This window comes from Sinohyriopsis cumingii, unplaced genomic scaffold (genome assembly GCF_028554795.1).
Source record: "Sinohyriopsis cumingii isolate HCF-2022 unplaced genomic scaffold, ASM2855479v2 utg000744l, whole genome shotgun sequence".
NCBI classification, from domain to species: domain Eukaryota; kingdom Metazoa; phylum Mollusca; class Bivalvia; order Unionida; family Unionidae; genus Sinohyriopsis; species Sinohyriopsis cumingii.
Genome location: NW_028315928.1, coordinates 783,774 through 810,493, shown reverse-complemented (window position 1 = coordinate 810,493; position 26,720 = coordinate 783,774). Strand labels below are relative to the sequence as shown.

The following is a 26,720-nucleotide window of genomic DNA, read 5'->3' as shown; positions in this document are numbered from 1 at the left end:
GGTTTCACATAATTTTCTTTTTCCTGCCACACAAACCCGTAAATGTCAAGTATTTGGTCTGGATCCTTGATTGCGGCAATGCTTTCCTAGGAAAATGTATGCATCATGTCGGTGTAAACTTTTGGTGATAATGGTGGCAGTTAGACTTCGGGTGGTCGCCGAACTGGCGTAGGGGATTGAAGACGGTCAGTAATAATGTCTCAAGAGTTGTTTGTGTTGCCTCAGTAGCTGCCTCAGTCGCTGTTATGTTTTTTTGGTTGGTTAGACAATTGGTTTAAATAACTGCTGTGTACGCTCATTAAAATTACACATTCGCTTCGTGGAGATGTTGCAGGTACTATTTCACATAATCACGGACTGGAATATACTTCTTACCTGCATCCACTAGTTGTCGAACCAATTTAGCTGTATGAGATCCCATGATAAGCGCAGAACCACCCATTATTATTAGTACAACAACGTTTAAATTACAGATAAATTAAGTCAGCAGTTTTACAAGGTTTTGCCGTATTACAGTAACGTAACGTAATTTGTTTTTCTTCAGCAGCAATAAATTGCCGGAATGTCAATTATACTCACAGTTTAGATACTGCACTGGTCAGCTGTTTGCGCTAAAAATAAATTGTGCTATTAATAACACGCAAGGATTCCCGCATCAGGTCACGTGTAAGAGAAATCTACATGTTATATTAAATATAAATACTCGATAAATAAATTACGATCTAAATACGTTTGTGTGTTTAATGTCTGTCTGTCTCATCAGTACGTCGTATGCTCATAAACTTATTTTATCGTATATTCTTAGCGAAGACAATGGCCGAAGTGGTTAAAGCGTACAGACAAACTTTCAATCGACTAGTGGACACTACTTCATGGGTTCGAATCCAAACATGCGAAAAACGCAATAGACATATTGTCAGTGTGGGCGATACATGATATTGTAGTAGGGGAACCCACCATGCATCGAAACAAGACGAGATACACTAAAATGGGTAATTGTAAACTTATAAACAAAACTAACCCAGGTGCAACTTGCCTGCCCCCTCCAGCTCCTAAAAGGGAATTCATTTTAAAATGCCCAGGGTTTGCTTAGCAGAGGGAGGGTGGGCGTGCTTCATCACAAATTAAAAAACTAAAATTCAACTAGCACAGCCCTCTGAATATCTAAAGGTTCGTTTCGCACTTAGCTATTCACCGGAGTGGTGGTGTTCACGGACAATGGAAAAGAAAAATGGAAAAAGAAAAATCCTCTAAATCTCTAAAATTTCGCAGTTTGCGATCGAACTATTGCAATGGAAAAAGAAAAATATAACAATTACCCGAGGTTTAGGAGACATCCAAGGTCATTCAACCTGGTCGCGGTAACTTCCTCTTTCGCTATTGTTTTAGGTCAGATAAATTTATCGACCGCCATTTTTGGGTCGTCCCCTCTCCCCACTCTCTCAAAAGCAATCGGTAGCGTACTCGGATTAGCCTTTCGAATAGTTTAAAGAATCGACACCACTTGCCTGAAACAACATTTTTGGCAAAACGAGCCTTTATGAGTCCCCCCTATAAAATCGGTCCCCCATTTATTAGCTCTGCTCCCCCTTGATATGGAATACTGCACGACCTTCTGAGTTCGGTATATCCATCCGACAACACGAGTTTATATTTACCCATACAAATTCAGTAACCTTTTTATTATATGCTCATTTTTCTTATTCTACCTAAGGCTTAATTATATGAACAAAATACACTTCAAGAAACAAAGTAACTGATTGTATTCCAAACTAAATACACAAGCGCAGATTCATCATTACACAACAACATTATTAATGCACACATAACTCCGCCCTGATAAATTTGATCTTAGTCGCGTACTAGACATAAACTTTGATAGATAATGGCGTTTTGGTCTACTTAAAACTGAAATTTAGATTCATATTGTGAATGAGTGCGCATTGCAATAACTTTTCCATTTGATCTGGAATAAATATATTTTGGTAGGTTTGTCGATTCTGGATTTGATTCATCTGTGCAAATTCTACATGAAATACATAGGATTGAAATAGTGGGTGAGAAGAGTGTTGAAATCTGCAAGTGTGTTTCTGTTTTGCCATTGAATATTTGAAATCATAATGTGGGAAAAATATGAAGTCTTTCAATTGCAATACTCAAAACGACGCTATGGAATTTAATGTTTATTTCATCTTGAGTGCAGTAAGGAGGATGTAACTGCACTTGGAATATAGTTGAAATTACAGTACAATTTCGAAATCTGTAATCAAGCTTGAGAACCCATGATATGGCTCATGTAAATCGGATTTGCAGAACTAAGAAAGGAAATTCAGGATGTAAAACTGTAAGTATATTTGTTTCCATTCTTATTACCAGCTATAGAAGACAGTTTATTCCTTGTCACTTGCATGTTATTTGTATGTACCCAGTAATTTTATAAAATCTGGCATCTCCCGCCTAAATCCGAAACATTGTATCAAAAACGTTAACGTGGAATTAAGCAAAGCAGCTGGTACGTGGCAGTCCACGAAACATCTGCTTTAGTTCATTCAGAAACAAATGTAATCAACCAAAACGTAAACCGCCTACTATGTGAGTGTACGTGATTTGTTTACAAGTGCTGGCCATCTGCGTCCAGTGTTTGTTTACAAATAGAAAGTAGTTCCTTTATGAGTGCAATATGAAGTTGAGCGAGAGTTCAGTATAGTAAAAATACTGAACGATTCCGACAGTACAATCTTAACGGAGAAAAAATTTAACATATAATAAATAAATAAATATATATATATATATATATATATATATATATATATATATATATATATATATATATATATATATATATAATGAAAATGCTGCAGTAAGTTTACAGCACCGTGGTGGATTAATGGATTAATATGCATACTTAAGACGCCTAGGAAAATCGTAAAATAATGTTATTTTTGGCATTTTGTATATTTTGTATTTAACACGCCTATTTAACAGTAGTAACCATTTTCACCTACCTGTACGGAAAAGAATTACGCTTCTTTGCCATTCGTTATTCGACATTGTGTGTGTGTCGGTGTAAGATGTTGGAAAATTTATATTATACTGTGACCTCTTGTTTTATAGATATTTTCATATCTGCACTCATAAAACCATTTATTTAAACAAGAAACGACGATGACATAAAGGTTGATGGTTGAAGGAATTTCTGAGGTTTGCCATGGTTTCGTCTGGTTTAAGTTTGCTGCTTCAGTGTTAGTCTATTCTGTTGTGTAGGATGGGACAGAAATTTAGTTATCTCAATTGTATCCATCTGTTTCAGTTGTCTTTATTAAAATTATACGTCCACATCACGTGACGAACTATGTTAAATGAACTCCACTTTTCGCCCAATAGTCTTCACTCGACACTGAGTAACTTATGAAATGATCGATAAACAGTTCTATACACTTCTCAACCTCTTCGTGTGTATTTTAGTGTTATGCAAATTCCTCCCTCTGATAACATTATACGTTAACATTTTCTCTTCCATAATCGTAGATTTAAACAATATAGGCAATTAGATACGGACAAGTAATACAATTATGTAAAGTTATAATTGCTACTTAGAGAAGGAAGTAAATGTGAAACCTTTGAAGTATTTTATTCATGACTCTTACTTACCTATTGTATATAAGTATTTTATCTATCACTCTTACTTACCTGTTGTACATAAGTATTTTATCCATCACTCTTACTTACCTGTTGTACATAAGAATATCAGGACGCCAAATTTCCTTTGCTGGAATTCGCAAGGACGTGATACCACCAAATTCGTATGGATCCCACTGGAGGTTCGTGTCTTTCCATTTCTGAAAGAAGAAAAGCCAGAAGTGTCGACCTTAACCAAATGACTGAAGAGTGATATATAAACTATGGACCTTAAAAACATGCAACAAAATCGGTGAACTGACATTTGCCTATCAGTCACTGTCGCTTTCCTTTTCTCCTAAAAGTGTCGAATGAAAAAGCATGTAAATTTGTGTAATGGAACTCTGGAATTTTATTTTCTTTCCTTATAATTTTATTAATGTTAATATAACATTAATAATGAAATGTGCTAAACTTCGCATGATTAACAAAGTATAATAAAAATTTAGAATGCTTGTAATATATGTTTGCTGCTCACTTTAATGTCTTCATCATTCCAGGAAGACAATCGCTTTATAAGAGAAAATATTGTTTTACTTTAAAAAACAAATTCAAATTAAAGTATTTATTAAAGTTATCAAGTGATTAAGTTATTGTTTGCCGCGTATTTCGGTAGTATGCACACTGCGCCACACTAATAGATATAATAATAATAATAATAATAATAATAATGTGGACTTAGTACTGCGCCTAATTTTTAGAAATTCTATGGGCATTACAATATTAGATCACACGTGATAAGATATACAACGAACAGATTACAGAAACAAACACCATGAAATTAAAATCATGCTGACAATAATTAAGGAAGTAATCATTATTACGTCTTTAAGGCTGTTCTCGTAGTCGAAATAGTTAAGTTTTAATAGCATTCTTGGATGGGATCACAGTGTCCTTGTCTCAAAGATCTATCTGCAGTTCGTTCCACGTAGCTGGGCCTTGGTAAGCAAATGAAGTTTGTCCATATGACTTTGTTTTAACAGTGGGAACAATGAGACTGCGAGTGTCGGAAGAGGAGCGCAAATTTCTAGATATAGTGTACACGTGGTTGAGGTCAGATAGGTATAATGGACTGGAGCTAGCGAACGAAATGCAGCATACTGAAACAGATTTATGTTTGATTCTCGATCAAACTGGTATCCACTGAAGGTTACAGAACAGGGGAGAGGTGTATTCAGTTCTTCAGACTAAACAGGCGATTCGATTTGCCGTGTGTTGAATTTTGTGAAGTTTCTGTAGTAGATACTGAGATGTACCAGACGAGGCAGATTACAATAGTCCAGTCTTGAAAGTACTGAGGAACACATCAATGTTTTAGTGGCATCAACCGAAAGAAATCTGTGTATGGTGCTAATGCGTCCAAGCTCTAGGTATACAGCATTGCATATGCTCATTACGTGTTGGAGTAATGAGGACGTAATGTCGAGAGTGACACCTAGATTTCTTACTAATGTGTAAATTAAGTTTTGGTACTTGTAGTACTTATTGTTTCACTCAACACTGAGTAACTTATTGTTATAGAACATACCCCCCTCCTTTTAAAACATTTTGAAGAAGAAAAAAAATCGAAAAAAAAAAAAAAAAAAAATAACAAAAAAAAATCGCAAGAAACACCAGTCAAATGCAACAAGAAACCAGCGATGTAAAGCAAGCAGGACCGTTCCCGAGCTCTCCTTCCCACTAATGACAGCCAACCATTCAACTGTAGGGACCTTTATGGACCCACAGATCGAGGCCAAACTATCAGGGTTCCTTGAATCCATAAAAGCCTGGGGGAGGTGGCACCATCCCCTTCCTCAGGAACAACTAGCAGACTGCGGTGCAGTCAGAAAAAAGTGGCACATACACAATTGTGCGCACGCCACTATAATTAAACTCAATAACAACAACAACAACTTATTGTTTGAGTTAAAGGACGTGAATGTGAAAGTCTTTATGTGGTAATCAGGACGGCTTCAGCTTTATTACCATTCATCTACTTGTTACGTGTCAGTAACAACTTAACATCGGAAATATACTCTCAACCCCTTCGATGGTAGTCTCAACTTGGTCAGCTAGATTTGTATATTTGATTGTCATTTGATCTATGACATTTGAGAGCAGTGAATGTATAGAATCACGAGAAAAGGGCTGAGAACAGAGTCTTTTCGAACAGCAAAATATAAATCAACTGAGTTGGAATGTTTTCCATTTACGGAAACAATTTAAGTCCGGATGACTAAGTAAGATTTGGACCATAGTAACGCTGTTTCGTGATTGCCAAATACATGCTATAGACAATGAAATAATATATCATACGTTATTGTGTCAAATGCCGAAGGCTAGTCAAGGAGGGCGAACATTAATATCTTGCCAATATCCAAAGCAGAGAATAGATTGTTAACTACTTTCAGAAGGGAGTTTAAGTGCTATAGCGAGGGCGATATTCAGGATGTAAATTGGTAAAACGACTATTTGAATTTAGATGAGATACAAGATGGGATGGAACAACTGTTTCTAAGACTTTTTACATGAATGAGAGGTTAGGAAAAGGGCGGTGGTTCTTTAATTCGTTACGATCATGTGTCGGTTTCTTCAAAAAAAAAAAAGCTTTACAATGGCTGTTTTGAATAATGATTGGAATTCCTTGGATGAGATAAAAGTAATGATAATATCGGTTAGTGAAGGCAATATTCAATCAAAGCATTTAAGAAACAGTCATGTAAGAATCTGATTGAGTTCACATGAATTTGGGGCGATCTTCATCACAATTGCATGTACAAAATCAATAAAGACAGGTTCAAATGCTGTTAAATGTATACCCTGTACTATAACTCCATGGTGACGATGAGCCATTTGAAATTGTGTTGTCAGTCCTATCTCTAATGAACTGAACTTTGTCACGGAAGAAGACATGAAGAATCCAGTCTAAAATATGGATAAGTGGCTGCTTGAGGTTGTAAATGTCAATCAAATCTAGTAGTTCTGATTATATGGGTTTCCAAGACAAACAAAGTCAAAGTATAATCTCCAAAACAAATCATGTTGCCACCAATTGAGTTTCCATATGAGGTCAGGAAACTGCTCGAAACAGCGAAACTCTGTCAGCTTTTATTTTTTTACTGGGGGTGGGGGAGCGGCAGAGGCAGAAAAATAAACTGACCTTTCTTCTAGTGTGAGTGAGGTTTCGAACAGTTCATACGATATATGTTCAAAATGAAAGTTGTAGTGTAGCTACAGCGTTGAATTATGGAGTTATTTGTATTGACAGGCAATTCCACCTCCGTGGGAGTGGTGTGGGAACGATTTGATGGAGTAACCGGATGCCGTTAGATCCACATACACTGTATCATGGTCTAATTTTTTTTCAGTCTTTTTTATGTTAGGAGAAAAACGTCAATATCATGACCGTGGATACAATTAACTATTTCTGTGCACCTTTCCGGTGGTCCCCCAGGCAGGGCATAAAACAATGCAATGCACAGTGGTTGATCATACTACAAGGTTGACGATATAAAAGGAATTTTGATGAAGTTTTCTAAATTAACTGTCTAGTTTCCAAATCACGATAAAGAAAAGGACGAGAGTACAATAACTGAAATTTTTCCAGGCCGGCAGGGCTTTGAAACAAAGTTATTTTTTTAGCTGCTGTTAAAAGTAACGATGAATGTAGACACAAAACGTAAAGTCTAGTGCACAATGGAATATGGAGCACCAATTGTTGTTATTTAATGCACTTACTGAGGGTCCATCGCAGTATAAATAGGTCTACTGGCGACTATAACGTGATGACGTCATGTGGAAAGCAAAATACGGTTGTAACATTAGTGGAGCAAAACAATAGAGAAAATGTCTATAGTTTTCTTTTCCAAAACAAGTCATTAAAGAAACACATTTGAACAGAACAGCAAATGCATGATGACATCATAATGAAGGCAAATACTGTCAGAAAATATGTCATGAAAAAGGACACAAAATCCGAAGTAGCATCTCAAACATGTTATGATTCATGATTGCACACATGGCCACATTAATAGAAACGATGCAAGTTAACACACTGGGCCACATAATTGGAAATAATTCATGTTTGCACACTGGGCCACATCAATAGAAATAATAAATGTTTGCACACTGGGCCACATTGATAGAAATAATAAATGTTTGCACACTGGGTCAGATTAGGGCAGTTATTCATGTTTATACACCGGGCCACATAAATATATATGATTTATATTTGCACACTGGGCCATTAACTAAATATAATTCATGTTTGTACACTTTGCCACATTGACATACATGAATAATCTTGCACACTGGCCACATTAATACGCATGATTCATGTTTGCACACTGGGCCACATAACCAAATATAATTAATGTTTGTACACTTTGCCACATTGACACATATGATTCATTTTGCACACTGCCCACATTAATACATATGATTCATGTTTGATATGTCTTGCACACTGGCCATATTGAGACATATGATTAATGTTTGCTATGCCTTGCACGCTGGCCACATTAAGACATATGACTCATGCTTGATATGTCTTGTACACTGGCCGCATTAAGACATGTTATTCTTGTCTTGCAAAAAATATTTTCCTGGTTCTGGCAAGTTTTTGTTTTTAATAATTCATTATTTTTAGATAACAAACTGCTATGGGGATAAACCTAGCAGTGTATACCTGCCATCTGAAGTTATACGTTTGTTTTAACAATCTAGCAGTGTATACCTGCCATCTGAAGTTACATGTTTGTATTATCAACCTAGTAGTGTATACCTGCCATCGGAAGTTACATGTTTGTATTATCAACCTAGTAGTGAATACCTGCCATCTCAATTTACATGTTTGTATTATCAACCTAGTAGCGTATACCTGCCATGTGAAGTTACATGTTTGTAGTATCAACCTAGTAGTGTATACCTGCCATCTGAAGTTACATGTTTGTGTTATCAACCTAGTAGTGAACACCTGCCATCTCAAGTTACATATTTGTATTATCAACCTAGTAGTGTATACCTGCCATCTCAAGTTACACGTTTGTATTAACAACCTAGCAGTGTATACCTGCCATGTCAAGTTACACCTTTGTATTAACAATCAAGTAGTGTATACCTGCCATCTCAAGTTACACGTTTGTATTAACAACCTAGTAGTGCATACCTGCCATGTGAAGTTACATGTTTGTATTAGCACCAAGCAGTGTATACCTGCCATGTCAAGTTACACGTTTGTATTAACAATCAAGTAGTGTATACCTGCCATCTCAAGCCACATGTTTGTGTTAACAACCTAGTAATGTATACCTGCCATCTCACGTTACATGTTTGTATTATCAACCTAGTAGTGTAAACCTGCCATCTCACGTTACATGTTTGTATTATCAACCTAGTAGTGTGTACCTGCCATCTCAAGTTACACGTTTGTATTAACAACCTGGCAGTGTATGCCCCCTCCATCTGAAGTTACATGTTTGTATTATCAACCTAGAAGTTTATACCTGCCATCTCAAGTTACATGTTTGTATTATCAACCTAGTAGTGTATACCTGCCATCTCAAGTTACACGTTTGTATTAACAACCAAGTAGTGTATACCTGCCATGTCAAGTTACACGTTTGTATTAACAATCAAGTAGTGTATACCTGCCATCTCAAGCCACATGTTTGTATTAACAACCAAGTAGTGTATACCTGCCATGTGAAGTTACATGTTTGTATTAACAACCTAGAAGTGTATACCTGCAATCTAAAGTTACACGTTTGTATTAACAACCTAGTAGTGTATACCTGCCATGTGAAGTTATATGTTTATAATTAACAACCTAGCAGTGTATACCTGCCATCTGAAGTTACACGTTTCTATTATCAACCTAGTAATGTATACCCCCCTCCATCTGAAGTAACATGTTTGTATGAACAACCTAGCAGTGTATACCTACCATCTGAAGTTACACGTTTGTTTATCAACCTAGTAGTGTATACCCCCCTCCATCTGAAGTAACATGTTTGTATGAACAACCTAGCAGTGTATACCTGCCATCTGAAGTTACACGTTTATATTATCAACCTAGTAATGTATACCCCCTCCATCTGAAGTAACATGTTTGTATTAACAACCTAGTAGTGTATACCTGCCATCGGAAGTTACATGTTTGTATTAACAACCTAGAAGTGTACATTTACCATCTGAAGCGATATATTTCTATGAAGGATCTTGTATTGATTACTTACCATCTGAAGCCATATGTTCGTATAAATGATCTGGTTTTTCTCGTCCTAAAAAGACAAAAAAATTATCCTAGGCTGAATGTACGATACGGATGTTAGAAAATTTGCTTGATTGTGTATCGATCCCCTCCCAATAAAAATCTCAATAAAATTATGATATACTCTAACATTCTTTTGTCTGTAGCCATGAATTTAGGCGTCCTTAAAAACATGAAATTGATTCATATTCCGAGAAACTATGCATTTCTAGCTAAACTGTAATCCGTTTTTAGAGTGATATATGTAACTGATGACCCGTTCTTAGAGTGATACATGTAGCTGGTGACCCGATTGTTGAGTGATACATGTAGCTGATGACCCGTTGTTAGAGTGATATATGTAAATGGTGACCCGATTGTTGAGTGATACATGTAGCTCAATTCCGGGATAGTGTTGGCGGGGGGGGGGGGGGGGTTTGCGAACTTATGATCTCTTTTTATGAAAGCTGCATCTCACTGGCGTTATGTATTTACTAAATGATCAACTATACACTGCCACACCGCAGGCATCGTAGCGATTTGACTGAAAAATTGTTAAAAGCTACGACAATATCCAGATCTCTCTCTCTCTCTCACACACACACACACACACACACACACAAATAATATATGTAACTAGTGATCCATTTTTAGAATGGGATATGTACATGGAAAATGCAAAGAAATTTCATGTATTTCGTTTCATTTCAATATTTCCATTTTTGTTTTTGAGTTAGCTTTCTGTTTGTTCCATGTTTTAAAAATTTTGAAAACATTTGCACGGAATAATGTTGCAAGAAATATACATTTTGTATTAAGAAAAGCAATGCAAACATTTGCTAGTCAACTGCTGCAAGTTTTCGAGATAGAATAAACAGAATCCGTGATTATATGGATACTTCAAGCGCAATTGACAAGTTCGCCCGAACGTATTAAATGTACCCATGTTCCTCATAATACGGGGTACATTTATATGGTCTTTGATATATTATCTTCAATTGAATTATAGAATATTTAATGGAGAGCAAAGGTCTTTAGCCCCTTTTTTACTTCATGATGTGTCCTTCAATATATTGGCAAATAGTAAATGCGACACATATATTAGAACCGTATATACTCGATCATTTATCGAGTCCAACTGCAAACTGCAAAGACCCAGATCTGCCGTCGCAGATAATGTGCCAGCAGATACTGAATCTCTACAGCTTGCTAGTACCAATCAGTAAAAACAACAGCACAGACCATACTCTATCTGGGGATTATGCGACGGCAGCTCACAGTCTATGATATTTGCAGTTCGACTCAACTTATACACAGATAAAGATGATGTTCAATGAGTCCGAAACATTTGAGAAATCATTCGTTTTACTTTAGTTTGCCCGACCAAAGTAAGTTAGCAATAACATATTGTGAAGAAATCGAAACGGCGCTTGGTGACGCCTTAAAGATAGCATACAATGAACATAAGAAGCCACGAGCGGAAAACAAGATGACATGTCTTTACTCCAAAGACAGCTTTTAGTGATAAATTCGAATCCGATTCAATCATGCTGTTTTGAAAAATGCAGCCTAAACGGTCAAATTACAGACTTTTGACGCAAAACCTCTTTGCATTTATCAGAAAAAGGAAACAATTGATTGTTTGAAGGCTATCAACCAAGTACAATAGGGCTAATAAATTGATAGTTTGAAGGCTATCAAACAAGTACAATAAGGCTAATGATAAAATAAGTAAAATTGTGTCCTATATCATATCACAGTAATGGTATCTTTGTTATCGTCAATGATTGTAATTGACGTCTATCCAGTGAATTTAATCATGACTGCTGCTCCATTCTAGACGACCCAATAGACATTTTTATTTAATCTGTGTTAAACAAATCATGCACAAATAAAGCAATATTCACTGACATATTACTTATTCGATAGATAGATAGATAGATAGATAGATAGATAGATGGATGGAGAGATAGATAGATAGATAGATAGGTAGGCAAGCAGGTAGGAAAGCAGACAGACATACAGACAGATATATATATATATATATATATATATATATATATATATATATATATATATATATATATATATATATATATAAGTTATAGATAATCATGATATTCAAATACAGTCGAGGAATCTGATATAATACGCAGTTTCATTTATTGAGTCTTATCACCGTTCACTCGTGGTCTATCATCGTTATTTCTTAGTCTATCATCGTTCACTCTTAGTCTATTATCGTTCACACTTAGTCTATTATCGTTCACCCTGAATCTATCACCGTTCACTCTTGGTCCATCACCGTGCATTCTTAATCTATCATCGTTCACTCATAGTTTATCATCATCGTTCACTTCAAGTCTCTCGCCGTTCACTCTCAGTCTGTAATCACTCTTAGTCTATTATATTTTACTCTTATAATTTTCAATCTTAGTCTCTCATTGTTCACTCTTAGTCTATCACCATTCACTGTTAGTCTATCATCTTTCGCTGGTTTGAGTGTCCGCCTCGGATGCGGAAGTCGTGGGTTCGATCCCCGGCCGAGTCACACCAAAGACTCACAAAAATGATACTAACAGCTGCCTCGCTGGGCATTCAGCATTAAGAGGTTAGTGTTAGGACTGGTCGGCCTGGTGTCAGGATAATATGACTGAGTGGGACATAATGCTACATGACTGCGGCATGATTCTCCAGTGCTAGACATCACTATTAAAAGCCACACTGCAGACATCGTAGCGATATGACTGAAAAATTGTTAAAGCTACGTTAAAACCCCAAATCACATCACATCACATCATCTTTCCTTGTTAGTCTATCGTCTTAGTCTGTCAGTTTTCACTCTTATTCTATCACAGTTTACTTTTAGTCTATCCCTGTTAACTCCGATGCTATCATATTACACTTTTAGTCTCACACTGGTCATTGTTAGTCTATCATCTTTGACTCTAAGTTTATCAGTTTTCACTCATAGTCTATCAATTTCCAGTCTTAGTCTATCAGTTTTCACTCTTGGTCTATCATAGTTCACTCATAGTCTATCGCCGTTCGTTCTTAATCTATCATCGTTCACTCTTAGCCTATCAAGTTCACTTCTATCATCGTACACACTTAGTCTATCACCGTTCGCTCTTAGTCTATCACCTTTTTTCTTAGAATATAATCCTTCACTCTTAGTCTATCATCGTTCGCTGTTAGTCTATCACAGTTCACTCATAGTTTATCATCATCGTTCACTCCAAGTTTATCGCCATTCACTCTTAATAAATCACCAGCCACTCTTAGTCTATTATCTTTCACTCGTAGTCTATCAGTTTTCACTCATAGTCCCTCATCGTTCACTCTTAGTCTATCATCCTTCACTCTTAATCTATCAACGTTCACTCTAAGTCCATCACCGTTCACTCATTGTCTTTCACCGTTCATTCTTAGTCTATCATCCTTTACTCTTAGTCTGCCACCGTTTACTACTATTTTACCACCGTCCACTTTTACGCTATCATCTTTCACTCTAAGTCTATCGCCGTGGACTTTTAGTCTGTCATCCTACATTTTTAGTCTATCACCGTGCAGTCTTATTCCATTACTGTTCACTCAGTCACAGTGTGTTCTTAGTCTGTCATCCATCACTCATAGTCTCTCACAGTTCACACTTTGTCTGTCACCATTCATTCTTAGTCTATCACCGTTCATTCTTAGTATATTACAGTTCATTCTTAGTCTATCACCGTTCATTCTATGAACGTTCAGACTTAGTATAGCACCGTAAAGTCTTACTCCATTACCGTTCACTCAATCGCAGTTTGTTCTTAGTCTGTCATCCTTCACTCATAGTCCCTCACAGTTCACTTTTAGTCCGTTATCATTCATTCTTAATCTATCACCGTTCCTTCTTAGTCTGTCACCGTTTATTCTTAGTCCATCATCGTTCATTCTTAGTCTATTACAGTTCATTATTAGTCTATCACCTTTCATTCTTGGTCCATCATCGTTCATTCTTAGTCTATCACCATTAACTCTTAGAATGTCACATGACTTTAAAAGAAAGATCGAGTTTAATTCTTAAAAAGTAGCTTATGTGTAATCCGAATACACATATACATGTTACATTATATAACTTATGTGTAATCCGAATACACATATACATGTTACATTATATAACTTATGTGTAATCCGAATACACATATACATGTTACATTATATAACTTATGTGTAATCCGAATACACATATACATGTTACATTATATAACTTATGTGTAATCGGAATACACATATACATGTTACATTATATAACTTATGTGTAATCCGAATACACATATACATGTTACATTATATAACTTATGTGTAATCTGAATACACAGATACATGTTACATTATATAACTTTATTGAACATTAAAAACGGAATATTGAACTTTTTATTCAATATAAAAAAACAAAGCCCTTGAATATGTGACCCGAATGTGTCAGAAAAAGAATAATTTTATATGCATTCGTATTACATACCACATCTATTATCTGTTGAAGGATCATTCCAAACTTTACAACGAGAGGAAGTGATTCATTCTCAACTGGTCTCTCCATGACATTGTAGAACTTCTCTTTAAACAAGTAATGTAGCAAGTGCCTTTCATTGCTACCCTGCAGAGTACCTACAATTCACATTGACATGTTGTACTAGAGCTCACAAAATATATAACGTTGACATGTTGTTCTAGAACTCACAAAATATATAACATTGACCTGTTGTTTTAGAGCTCACAAAATATATAACATTGACATGTTGTACTAGAGCTCACAAAATATATAACATTGACATCTTGTACTAAAGCATACAAAATAATAATATATAACATTGACATCTTGTACTAAAGCATACAAAATAATAATATATAACATTGACATCTTGTACTAAAGCATACAAAATAATAATATATAACATTGACATCTTGTACTAAAGCATACAAAATAATAATATATAACATTGACATCTTGTACTAAAGCATACAAAATAATAATATACAACATTGACATCTTGTACTAAAGCATACAAAATAATAATATATAAGATTGACATCTTGTACTAAAGCATACAAAATAATAATATACAACATTGACATCTTGTACTAAAGCATACAAAATAATAATATATAACATTGACATCTTTTACTAAAGCATACAAAATAATAATATACAACATTGACATCTTGTACTAAAGCATACAAAATAATAATATATAACATTGACATCTTGTACTAAAGCATACAAAATAATAATATATAACATTGACATCTTGTACTAAACCATACAAAATAATAATATACAACATTGACATCTTGTACTAAACCATACAAAATAATAATATACAACATTGACATCTTGTACTAAAGCATACAAAATAATAATATATAACATTGACATATTGTACTAAAGCATACAAAATAATAATATATAACATTGACATCTTGTACTAAACCATACAAAATAATAATATACAACATTGACATCTTGTACTAAACCATACAAAATAATAATATATAACATTGACATCTTGTACTAAAGCATACAAAATAATAATATAGAACATTGACATCTTGTACTAAAGCATACAAAATAATAATATATAACATTGACATCTTGTACTAAAGCATACAAAATAATAATATACAACATTGACATCTTGTACTAAAGCATACAAAATAATAATATATAACATTGACATCTTGTACTAAAGCATACAAAATAATAATATATAACATTGACATCTTGTACTAAACCATACAAAATAATAATATACAACATTGACATCTTGTACTAAAGCATACAAAATAATAATATATAACATTGACATCTTGTACTAAAGCATACAAAATAATAATATACAACATTGACATCTTGTACTAAAGCATACAAAATAATAATATACAACATTGACATCTTGTACTAAAGCATACAAAATAATAAAAGATAAACATCATATTAGATTATGATTACTGAAACCGTTAAATTGTGGTTGCACATGTTTGCTTCTGTTTTGTACTAAAATAACTATCAAAAGAAAGAAAGAAAGAAAGAAAGAAAGATACAAACAAACAAGGAAACACAGAGAAAAGAAATAAAGAAAGAAACAAAGAAACAAAGAAAGAAAAGAAAAGAAGGAATAAACCTATTTCTTCTTAGATTATATTATTACTCACAGCCATATCCCGCAATTTAAGTGCCGATAAAAGTGTATATTCATCGCACAGCTACGCAAATGTAAATACACTAACATAAATGTTTGCACAAAAAGTCTTGAATAAGGAATTGATTGCGCCCTACAGATACTACGTACTTCTGCGTAAGGGATCTACTGGGAGGGAGTGTCAAAACTGATGGTGATTCTGTGCAGTTTGTCCACAAATATATTTGTCAGGGTGGCGCTAACCAACCCTCGTATACATGGTAATATAATGGTCCAAGTAGAAACCAACCCTTTGGACCACTCTGTACCAATATCAACTCAAGACCAACTTGATATCATCGTACATGTCCGATCGCTGATTACGCCGCAGTGCTTAAAATATTGCTTCTGTAACAAAGATGTGATATTCTCAAACAAATCTACCGCGATAAATGTATCAAACATTCCATAACTCTACCGGTGAAAGACACACTGTGACCAAAATTCAACAAATCAAAACCTCCAATTATAATAATACTAACAGTGATAGGCCATTTTTACTGACAACAATCTTACATTAGTTTTGGAACGACGATTGTGTATTTTCGCCTATTTTACAAATATTCTTCGAAATGGAATGTTGGTAAAGATTGTATAACATACGTTTGGTTCTATCCTAGGGAAACATATCGTACGATCAACAAATTAATTAGTGGATTATTTTCTTAATTTCCTAATTTTTCTTTCTCAATGATTTTCGTACAAAGTTCAAATAGCTTGTATTTATTTAAACACAGAAATGCAACGCAACTTGATAATGAGTTAATCAAATTTCAGTTTGCTTTAAGTTTAGTCTCATCAAGACATTTCTTGTGTTCGTATCGTGTTTGATATCATAAGAATACTTGTCAGTATCGACAGCCTCAAATCTGAAAGCCACAAGAGGCGAACTGCAGCTTGTTTGTTTTGAACAGGCATCTGTCATCAATGTCAATTGTTAGGCTGTCAGACATCTGTCATCAATGTCAATTGTTAGGATGTCAGACATCTGTCATCAAAGTCAATTGTTAGGCTGTCAGACATGTCATCAAAGTCAATTGTTAGACTGCCAGACTCGGAGAATTCTATGTTTTTGCTGAAACGCACTAGAACTAAATCGAAGAATTGTTCCGTTTGGAATAAATAGAGGTACATCGTAGAAATAATCTCAAATCAACATGTCTAAATGTTTCGAAAAGAAAAGCAACTGTATTTAGAAGAATTCGGTCTCTATTCTTCATGTCCAGTGTCAGCAGATTTGTTGAAAAAGTGAAGATTATAAATTATTAATCAACTACAAAACGTAAGTTTTAAAACAGAAGGAAATATTTTAATAGCTTCTACTAAGCTTTATAGCTGAGTCATAGCTTTGAACGTATTTAAATTTAGCATGTTCTGCCTCTACTATTTTGTATATTATTTTCCTAAACGACAATAAATTTCAATAATATTTTGTATCGTTTTTAGCTGATTTGGATGTCAATGATATATTTACTACTACTGGACAAAACGTACTAAGGGTATTATTTAAGAATAGGCGGGTCATCTGTGCGGATTCCTGTTTGGCTGACAATTACAAATTTGTAACAAAAATGTTTAACTTTGAACAGAACCTGATATGTCACATATGTCCATCATTAAAACAGTGATTTGTACAGTAATCATTGAATAGACAACTATTGTAAATATTGGACTGAACGCGTAATGGGCACGACAGATAATGTAAATGGGTACGACAGATAATGTAAATGGACACGACAGATAATGTAATAGGCCACCTGGCCGCCCTCAGCAACTCAACACAGCTACATGGAAATTAACATAATTTGAATCTCAAAAACAGGAAAGGGTTGACAACATTTTGCTTAAGCCAACTACACAATAAAACAACAACAACAACAACAACAGAAACAACAACAACAACAACAACAAAAACAACAATTCAGTAAGGGTATCTAACGAAACTGCTGTTAGAAAATGTAAGCATAAAAAACATGCTAATACACTATCAAGGTTTCAAGAATGAAATGTATTATTTGATTTTCGTCACGATACGTTTTGTTAATTGCTTTTATTTGTAATTATTTGTTGCATTAGGATTCACAGTTGCTTTTTGAGGTTGCATTTAGTCACTCGTCTTCAATAATCTGAATTTAAGACTATAGCAACCAAATAAAGAATGATTAGGCACCAGTCGGTTAATGTATTATAAGGAAGGTAATAAAAATGAAATTTATATATCTCGCAAGTAACCTCAAAGCGTTATGCTAAGTTGCTTCAGATCAAACTACACATTTAAGTTCACTTACGGATTATTCCCTCAGGTCTTCAACACAATTACGATCATAGACAATTGTTATAAAAAAAGATAAATTTAATCGGCAAGGAAGACAAATTTTTCAGTTGTATTAATGTTTCTGAACGTAAATAAATTAGATACAAATAAAAAAACAAGAAAACATAAAACAAAATTTAAAAAATTGTATATCAACGATGCACATCAGCTAAAATTAGCATAAAGAAAAATTGCCAACTTTCTAGCGTGTAATAAACTTACAATATCGCAAGCTAGAAGGAATATTGACCTATATACGTTTGAACCTTAATAGGTGGAAATGATTTTCCTTTCTTCAAATATATTTAAAATAAATTTAAAATTTAATAACATCATGGAAGTATTGTATCTTCAGTGCATACTCTAAATTTATTAAGTTTTTAATTGTTGACGAATTGAAAATTTCCGATGCAGATATTCTCAGAAAAATACCTGAAAGAAAGTTTCCACATTACCTTGAGAAATATCCCACGTGTAACTGAGCATAAATTTTACCTGAGCCTGAGTGGTTGTCGTTTAGTCTGCAGGTATCGCTTGACTAGACAAAACACATAATAATCGCTTATTCGTTTTTATATTATCGATGAAATTTATCTAAGAAATATGCTGATTGGATGGTTGCAGATTGAAATCAGGAATTGTAAAGTTTTAACGACACATGAGCTACCTCGAGATAACATGAGCAAGAGCAAAGCGAAAGTCAACAACTGAACATCCATCGTCTTCTAATGCAGTTGGGTTTCCGGTCATCTAGTGAATACGTTCCAGTAAATGATGCATTGTAATGGTCTATGCGAGATAATCGTTTCCTGGAAAAGAAAATGACGTACGTATCAGTCATATCCTTGCTATATTAATTTTAAGCAATTCGTTATTGTGATGGTAATATAAATAACTAGGAGGACAAAATGCAACAGGAGAGAGAGAGAAAGAGAACACATCTGAAATGCTTTTAGTATATGGACATTCCGGTGCGAGAAAGTTTCATCCATCAGTGTTACAAACTAATAAATATTTTGAAAGCTAAGACAAAGATTATGAAAGATTTCTACACCTTCATTTCAAACTTATTAGGCTATTAAAGACAGGTAACTTGTTTATTATGTTTTTCAGTACTCTGAAAAATAGACATGTGTGGCATATAATTACGTTTATGTATTATCATGATCAGTATCTGTATTTAAAAATACGAGTAGGATACGTAAGTGTGTCTTTATTTATAATAAGGACGGTCTTGTAATATTGTTTGGAGGGTAATTACCACATATTTCCGTAAAGTATTCCTTAAGAGATCATTTGCAAAAGAGCACGATCCACAGATAATATTTCTAAGGGCTAAATAGTGTATTTGAAAAGAAATTCTTACAGTCACCGAATATCTTCTTTGAATCCAAGCAGTACCATGTACAAGTATAAACTAAAATTATGATCTAACTTTCAAGTGTGGTTCACGCTTGAGTTCTCCATTTTATTGAATATTGTTAAAGAATGGGCATGGTTTGTCCCTCGCGAAATGGCTTCTTTATGTGACTTTGGATTGCATATAACCTGATTATATGAAAAAATGATTATTTATATAAAAAAAATGATTATATACTTTTCATATACCATAATGCATGTTATAATGCATGTTCATATAGCAATGTGCTGGCCGTAAAGGCTATAGAAAAAAAACGGACAGCTCAATCTTTTATGACAGCTCAAGCCACAGTACTAACAAAACGATGCTTTCACCACTAAATTTCTTATTTAAATGATAAAACACAGCAAGTCAAATGAAGTCAGCACAATGCATTAAATTTGTTTTTAATCATCTATTTTTCACAAAAGATTTTGGTGAACGTTTAAAACTGCCAACAGGTTAAAATGACAAGAATAAAAGTAAGAGTAAGCCACCCTATATGTTACCAAATGATGATTCACACTCATAAATGCTATTTGCCGAAAACAGTCTAAAACAGAAAAGTAATTTTTGGGTTAACGACAATTGTTAACGTGACATGTCGAAGTGGTACTGGATTGTGTCAGTCAAATCAAGCTTGGGAACCAGACCTGGGTTTGTACTTTAGCTGATATACCAAAAGGTTTGCGTTTCAGTCTGGAAGCGGACGTGAGAAGTCAATGGGGGAAACCCTTTATTATGTATTTCATTTCACAATGAAATGCTGAAATATATCAGTGGGAGCAAAATAATATAGCTTCAGTACCACTGTTATTGACACAGTGGTCACAAAAGAGTGCAATCAATTTCACCCTGACAAAAGGGCGTCGTCAAAAGAGCCCAGCCATTATGAAACGTTAAAACTGATTAGGCTACCTAGATATTGAACTGAGATGAGAACCAAAGACGTTGCATTTTACATGAAACCTAGTATTTACGTATTATAAATGAGCAGATCGTGAAAACTATACCATAAATGAATTCGGAACATATATAGACGTACAAAGCCTCTTTTATTTATTTGAAAATAGTAAACATGGAGTAATGCAATGCAATGTTGTTTTCTTGGAGGACGATTTTTGACCCGGTTAATTTTGCAATGTGCTCTGAACACGTCTGACAAATTATATAACATTCTTTGGGCCTCGTTGACAAACCGATCGATATGATGCGTTTAAACTCAACAGCGATTGGCCTTTTTCTGTAATGTTACAAATACACCGCTGCGTGAGTAATTTAATTCAACTGTGCTCATGAATTCCTCGACGCTATTGTGCGTGGTACTTTCGACATTTTCTAATTCCCGCTGATATTGTTAAATACAGTATTCTCACACAAAAGGAAAAAGTCTCCGCTTGGATTGTGCTTGTATTTCTAAGACATTTATAGGCACCCTGCTATCTATGGCTACTTGACATATACTGTCAGCAGATGTGTCCTAGTCAATGTCAATTAAGTTACTTCTAAACAAACTATGCGAATTGTAAGTTCATCGTCAGATTCGACTTTCATATTATATATATATATATATATATATATATATATATATATATATATATATATATATATATATATATATATATATATATATATATATATATATATATATATATATAAAGTGTGTTCAAACTGGGAAGGTCTTGATCAAGGAATAACCGTTTAACAGCTTCGACCACGGTTTAGTGTTAGCAGTCATACATAAACCTAACAACACTGGCAAAATAAAATCTTCCGTCATGCAGTTCTCTCTATTTTGCTAATGTAAAATGGATCCTTTAAAAAGTCCATTCCATTGCCTACTTTTTCTAGTGCTATGGCTCTTTCTAGTGTAATTGCCTCTTTCTAGTGTTATTGATTGTCTAGTGTAACTGACCCTTTTTAGTGTAACTGACTGTCTAGTGTAATTGACCCTATTTAGTGTAATTGATTGTCTAGTGTAATTGACCCTTTCTAGTGTTATTGACTCTTTCTGGCCATTATACCATGTATGTTTGCTTTTATCTTTGTTAATGATCGTTTACGTGGTCGCACATGCGTTTATCAATCGGTATCAAAGCTTGCATCTACTATGACAATCTATATGTCTCAATTTACTAAATGAGTACATCCACCAACAACAACTTTAAGTCCTTTGCCCATCGGTGATGGCAAACTGACTGTTGTGGAGATTCATTCGAAAATGTTCTCTTCCTCTCTGAGAACGCAGGATCCAAAATTTTCAGATTAAGGTCCACAACATATTTTAAGTTTATGACGTAGTTCTGAAAAGTGTACAGCTGATAAATACTGCAGCGGGAGTCGGGCGGACCTGTCTCGCGGACGTTTTCGTTGAGAGTAGTGGAGTTGCACGCGATGGGCAATCCTACGCGCTGCTCTCGCGTGTGCAAAATGGGTAACGTCATGGGGCAACAAAGACAGGGACCGTTCTCAGCTTTTAGTATGCAACTACTACATCACTTCTCCGTAAGGAAAGAATACAAGGCTTTGCATCAGACATATACAACACTTTTCTAAAAGGAAAGGGTCCAAGGCCTTGTATCAGACATATACAACATTTTCTAAAATGAAGGGGTCCAAGGCCTTGCATCAGACATATACAACAATGTTCTAAAAGGAAAGGGGTCCAAGGCCTTGCATCATACGTATATAACACTTTTCTAAAAGGAAAGGGGTCCAAGGCCTTGCATCAGACATATACACACTTTTCTAAAAGGAAAGGGGTCCAAGGCCTTGCATCAGACATATACAACACTTTTCTAAAAGGAAAGAATCCAAGGCCTTGCATCAAACATATACAACACTGTTTTAAAAGTTAAGAATCCAAGACTTTGCATCATATATATATATATATATATATATATATATATATATATATATATATATATATATATATATATATATATATATATATATATATATATATATATATATATATATATATATATATATATATATATATATATATATATATATATATATATATATATATATATATATATATATATACACACCACCTTTCTAAAAGGAAAGGGACCAGGGCATTGCATCAGACATATATAGCACTTTTCTAAAAGGAAATTGTCCAGGTTTTATTTAATCAGACAAGGATATCCTTAGTAAATAGTTGCAAACAAACCTTAAAAGCGTGTGTGTGTGTGTGTGTGTCTGTGTTGCGTGTGTGTGAGAGAGAGAAGAAAGAGAAGAACGTTTGCTGCATTAACTTATCATTGGATACATATGACAGGGTAGTAGAGGTTGGTGTTTATGGAGTGACTTAACGTCAGGAAAATAGTTTTGGGTAATTAGGATATTTCACATAAAAGCTACAAAAATAACTTTTCTGGCATCCATAGAAAATCCAACCGTGCTTTGTAAATATTATTTATATCCCTTGCCTCCAAATTTACAGTTTCAGAATGGATTATAGTCCTGCTCAATGTAAATCTTCGTCCCGTAAAGCAGCCACTCGTTTCATCATCTTTGCACGTGCCTCGCAACGTCGCTTAATTTAAAAAGACCTTGACAGTTCCCTCTCCTATATAGCCCTAGCCATGTTTTTGCGTTGTTTTTTGTAAAAAGCGTACATGTTGCTATAGGGTTGAAGAATGTCCCAGGGAGAGTCTTCTAAGGATTAAGATATATTCTGGTTTAATAATGTCTGTACAAATTTCTTAGTATTTTATGTGACAAAGTGTATATTGTTTGTTACAGAGATATGATATGCAACGTTTCAAGGCTTTGACGCAGGTGTCTGCAGCGGAATGTAAGGAGATACAAAGGGACATGTGACGGAGTGAAGTGCATCAGAATGTAAGGAGATACAAAGGGACATGTGACGCAGTGAAGTACATCAGAATGTAAGGAGGTACAAAGGGACATGTGACGCAGTGAAGTGCATCAGAATGTAAGGAGATACAAAGGGACATGTGACGCAGTGAAGTGCATCAGAATGTAAGGAGATACAAAGGGACATGTGACGCAGTGAAGTGCATCAGAATGCAAGGAAATACAAAGGGACATGTGACGCAGTGAAGTGCATCGGAATGTAACGAAGTACAAAAGGACATTTGACGCAGTGATGTTCATCAGATTGTAAGAATATTCAAAGGACATAAGCTTGGGGAATGTTTGTTTTAAAGAAAAAAAATTCAAACTGTCAGCTTATTCAACATTTTTAAACTGAAGGCATACGTCATAGCAAATGCACATTTAATTATATTAAGAAACTTGGCAATGCGGGAAGAAGTTTTGTATTTGTATTTCCCCCCAAAAGACGAGAGTACATATTATAAAGCAATGTCTCATTGGGAATCTAAATTTAATATGTACTATTAAAATCGTTCATGCAACAAATTCGCACAGCATAAAAGAAATACAATCAATTTACCAATGAACATATAAAATGCGTTTAAACACATATTTTTTATACCATTGCGACCATTATCTTGGCGGTGAGGATTAATACGTTTTTGTAGCTAAAGAAGGGTGTTAGACATGACACTTTAATAAGCGCTTCTTTATATTTTTCAAATTTATTAAAATACAGCGCTAAATAAAACAGTTTTATCTATATTTGCAAATCGATCTTCAGCAAAGTTTGTTAATGACTTGTTTCCAGGCGTAATATTACATTTTATTCAAACTTTTTCCTTCAGGTGAAAGCAGTGAGCAAAAAGGCTGAAATGGGAGTACATAATTTTGGAGAGTATAATAAACATTATTTTTTAAAAATCAAATTTAGGACAAACTTTGGTTTTTTAATCTTGATTTATCAGTATAGTTCTCAATTTGTTTAGTATTGCCGTTTATTTCCATTTTGTTGCATCTATCTGCAATTTAAGAACATGGTATCTAATTTGTAAAAAGCTGGTTTCATATAGGTTCAGCGAAAGGGTCAGAATAATTTGGAAAAAGCATTCTGAGAATATGCGTGGCACACTCATTTGCGATTGTTACGAAGAAGTCATATTAAAATTCAGTAATTAATGGAACTAAAAAGATTCCAAAACGACTCAGAAGTTGAAGAAGGCTTTGCAAAATTTCTATCTTGCTCTGCCATCCGAATTTTTATTATCGTTAACCAAAAACGAAGTTACTACTTACAGCATTTTGCAATAGCATCAAAAATACTAACAGGTCAGAAAAAGAGAGAGACAGAGACAGAGAGACATAGAGATATACAGACAGAGATACAGAGACAGAAATACAGAAATCCTCTAATGAAGAAATCGACATCAGACAGTAATGATCTAAAGTACTACCACCCTGTTTCTAACCTTTCATTCATTTAAAAAAAAATCTTAGAAGTTGTTATATGCCAGCTTGTATCTCATCTGAATTCAAGTAGTCTTCTTAGTAATGTACAGTCTGCATATCAACCTTGCCATAGTACATAAACTGCCTTTCGGAGATTAGCTAATGACCTTCTCAATGCTCTGGATTATGGAAAGATTACGGTCCTCTCCCTTTTTGACTTGTCTGCTGCCTTTGACACAATAGAAGATGATTTATTACTTCAGTCTCCAGCAATCTTTGATGTTTTCGATACAGCCATACTATAGTATTACTTCCGTCTCCAGCATGTATTTGATATTCACGATACAGCCCTACTATATTATTACTTCAATCTCTATCGTGTATTTGATATTCACGATACAGCCCTACTATAGTATTACTTCAATCTCTATCGTGTATTTGATATTCACGATACAGCCCTACTATAGTATTACTTCAATCTCTATCGTGTATTTGATATTCACGATACAGCCCTGCTATAGTATTACTTCAATCTCCGGCAAATTCTTGATATTTACGATACAGCCCTACTATAGTATTACTTCAGTCTCTACCATGTATTTGATATTCACGATACAGCCCTGCTATAGTATTACTTCAATCTCCGGCAAATTCTTGATATTTACGATACAGCCCTACTATAGTATTACTTCAGTCTCTATCGTGTATTTGATATTCACGACACAGCCCTGCTATAGTTCAAATCCTGCTTAGTCAACAGGACACAAATTGTGTCCGTAAATGGAAACAGTCCAGCCGAGTTGATATATGTTTTGGTGTTCCACAAGGTTATCTTTTCGGCACCATTCTCTTCATTCTATGTACTCAACCACTCTTACGTATCATGGATCGACATCCGGTGTCTCAACAATTCTACGCTGATTACAGTCAAATATACAAATCTAGCTGCCAAACTGAAGTTGATGCTACGATCCAAGGCATAGAGAGGTACATTTCTGATGTGAAGTCATGCGTAACAAGCTGCAAATGAATGATGATCAAACTGAAGTTGATGCTACGATCCAGGGCATAGAGAGGTGCATTTCTGATGTGAAGTCATGCGTAACAAGCTGCAAATGAATGATGATCAAACTGAAGCCATCATGATTACCTCGCAAAGACTTTCTCATTCACATGCCTTATATCAGACAATAAGTATCAGCAGTACCAACATTAAATTCACACAGTCAGTACTAAATCTACGTGTCATTCTCGAAAGTACGCTATCATTACATAAACATGTAATGAGCAGACTGTATATCTGGCCATTGACAATTTTATTTCCGTCGATGCCACTAAGACATTTGATGTTTCTCAGTACTTTCTAGACTGGACCATTGTAATTCACTTCTATCTGGTTGTATCTGGTACAGAAACTTTAAAACGTTCAAAGCACGCTGTTCAGATCATCGTTAGAGTACAATAAACTGAACACACCTCCCCCTGCTCTGTAACCTTTACTGGCTACCCGTCTGATCCAGATCAAACAAACTTTGTGTTCACTATGCTACATGTCGTTGGCTAGCTCCAATTCAATAT

At 34.7% G+C, this 26,720-nt stretch overlaps 1 protein-coding gene across 1 annotated transcript in view; it reads right to left on the bottom strand.

The window, feature by feature from the left end:
• LOC149773245 (neuronal acetylcholine receptor subunit alpha-7-like) overlaps positions 1-16,626 on the bottom strand; it is a 40,832-nt gene extending 24,206 nt beyond the window's left edge. The window contains exons 1-4 of the mRNA XM_089946558.1: positions 16,614-16,626; positions 14,415-14,560; positions 9,897-9,941; positions 3,730-3,839 (exon numbers count right to left, since the gene is read on the bottom strand). Coding sequence (XP_089802684.1) covers positions 3,730-3,839; positions 9,897-9,941; positions 14,415-14,560; positions 16,614-16,626 — 314 coding nt within the window. The remainder of the gene's footprint in view (positions 1-3,729; positions 3,840-9,896; positions 9,942-14,414; positions 14,561-16,613) is intronic.
• Between the last annotated feature and the right edge of the window lie 10,094 nt (positions 16,627-26,720).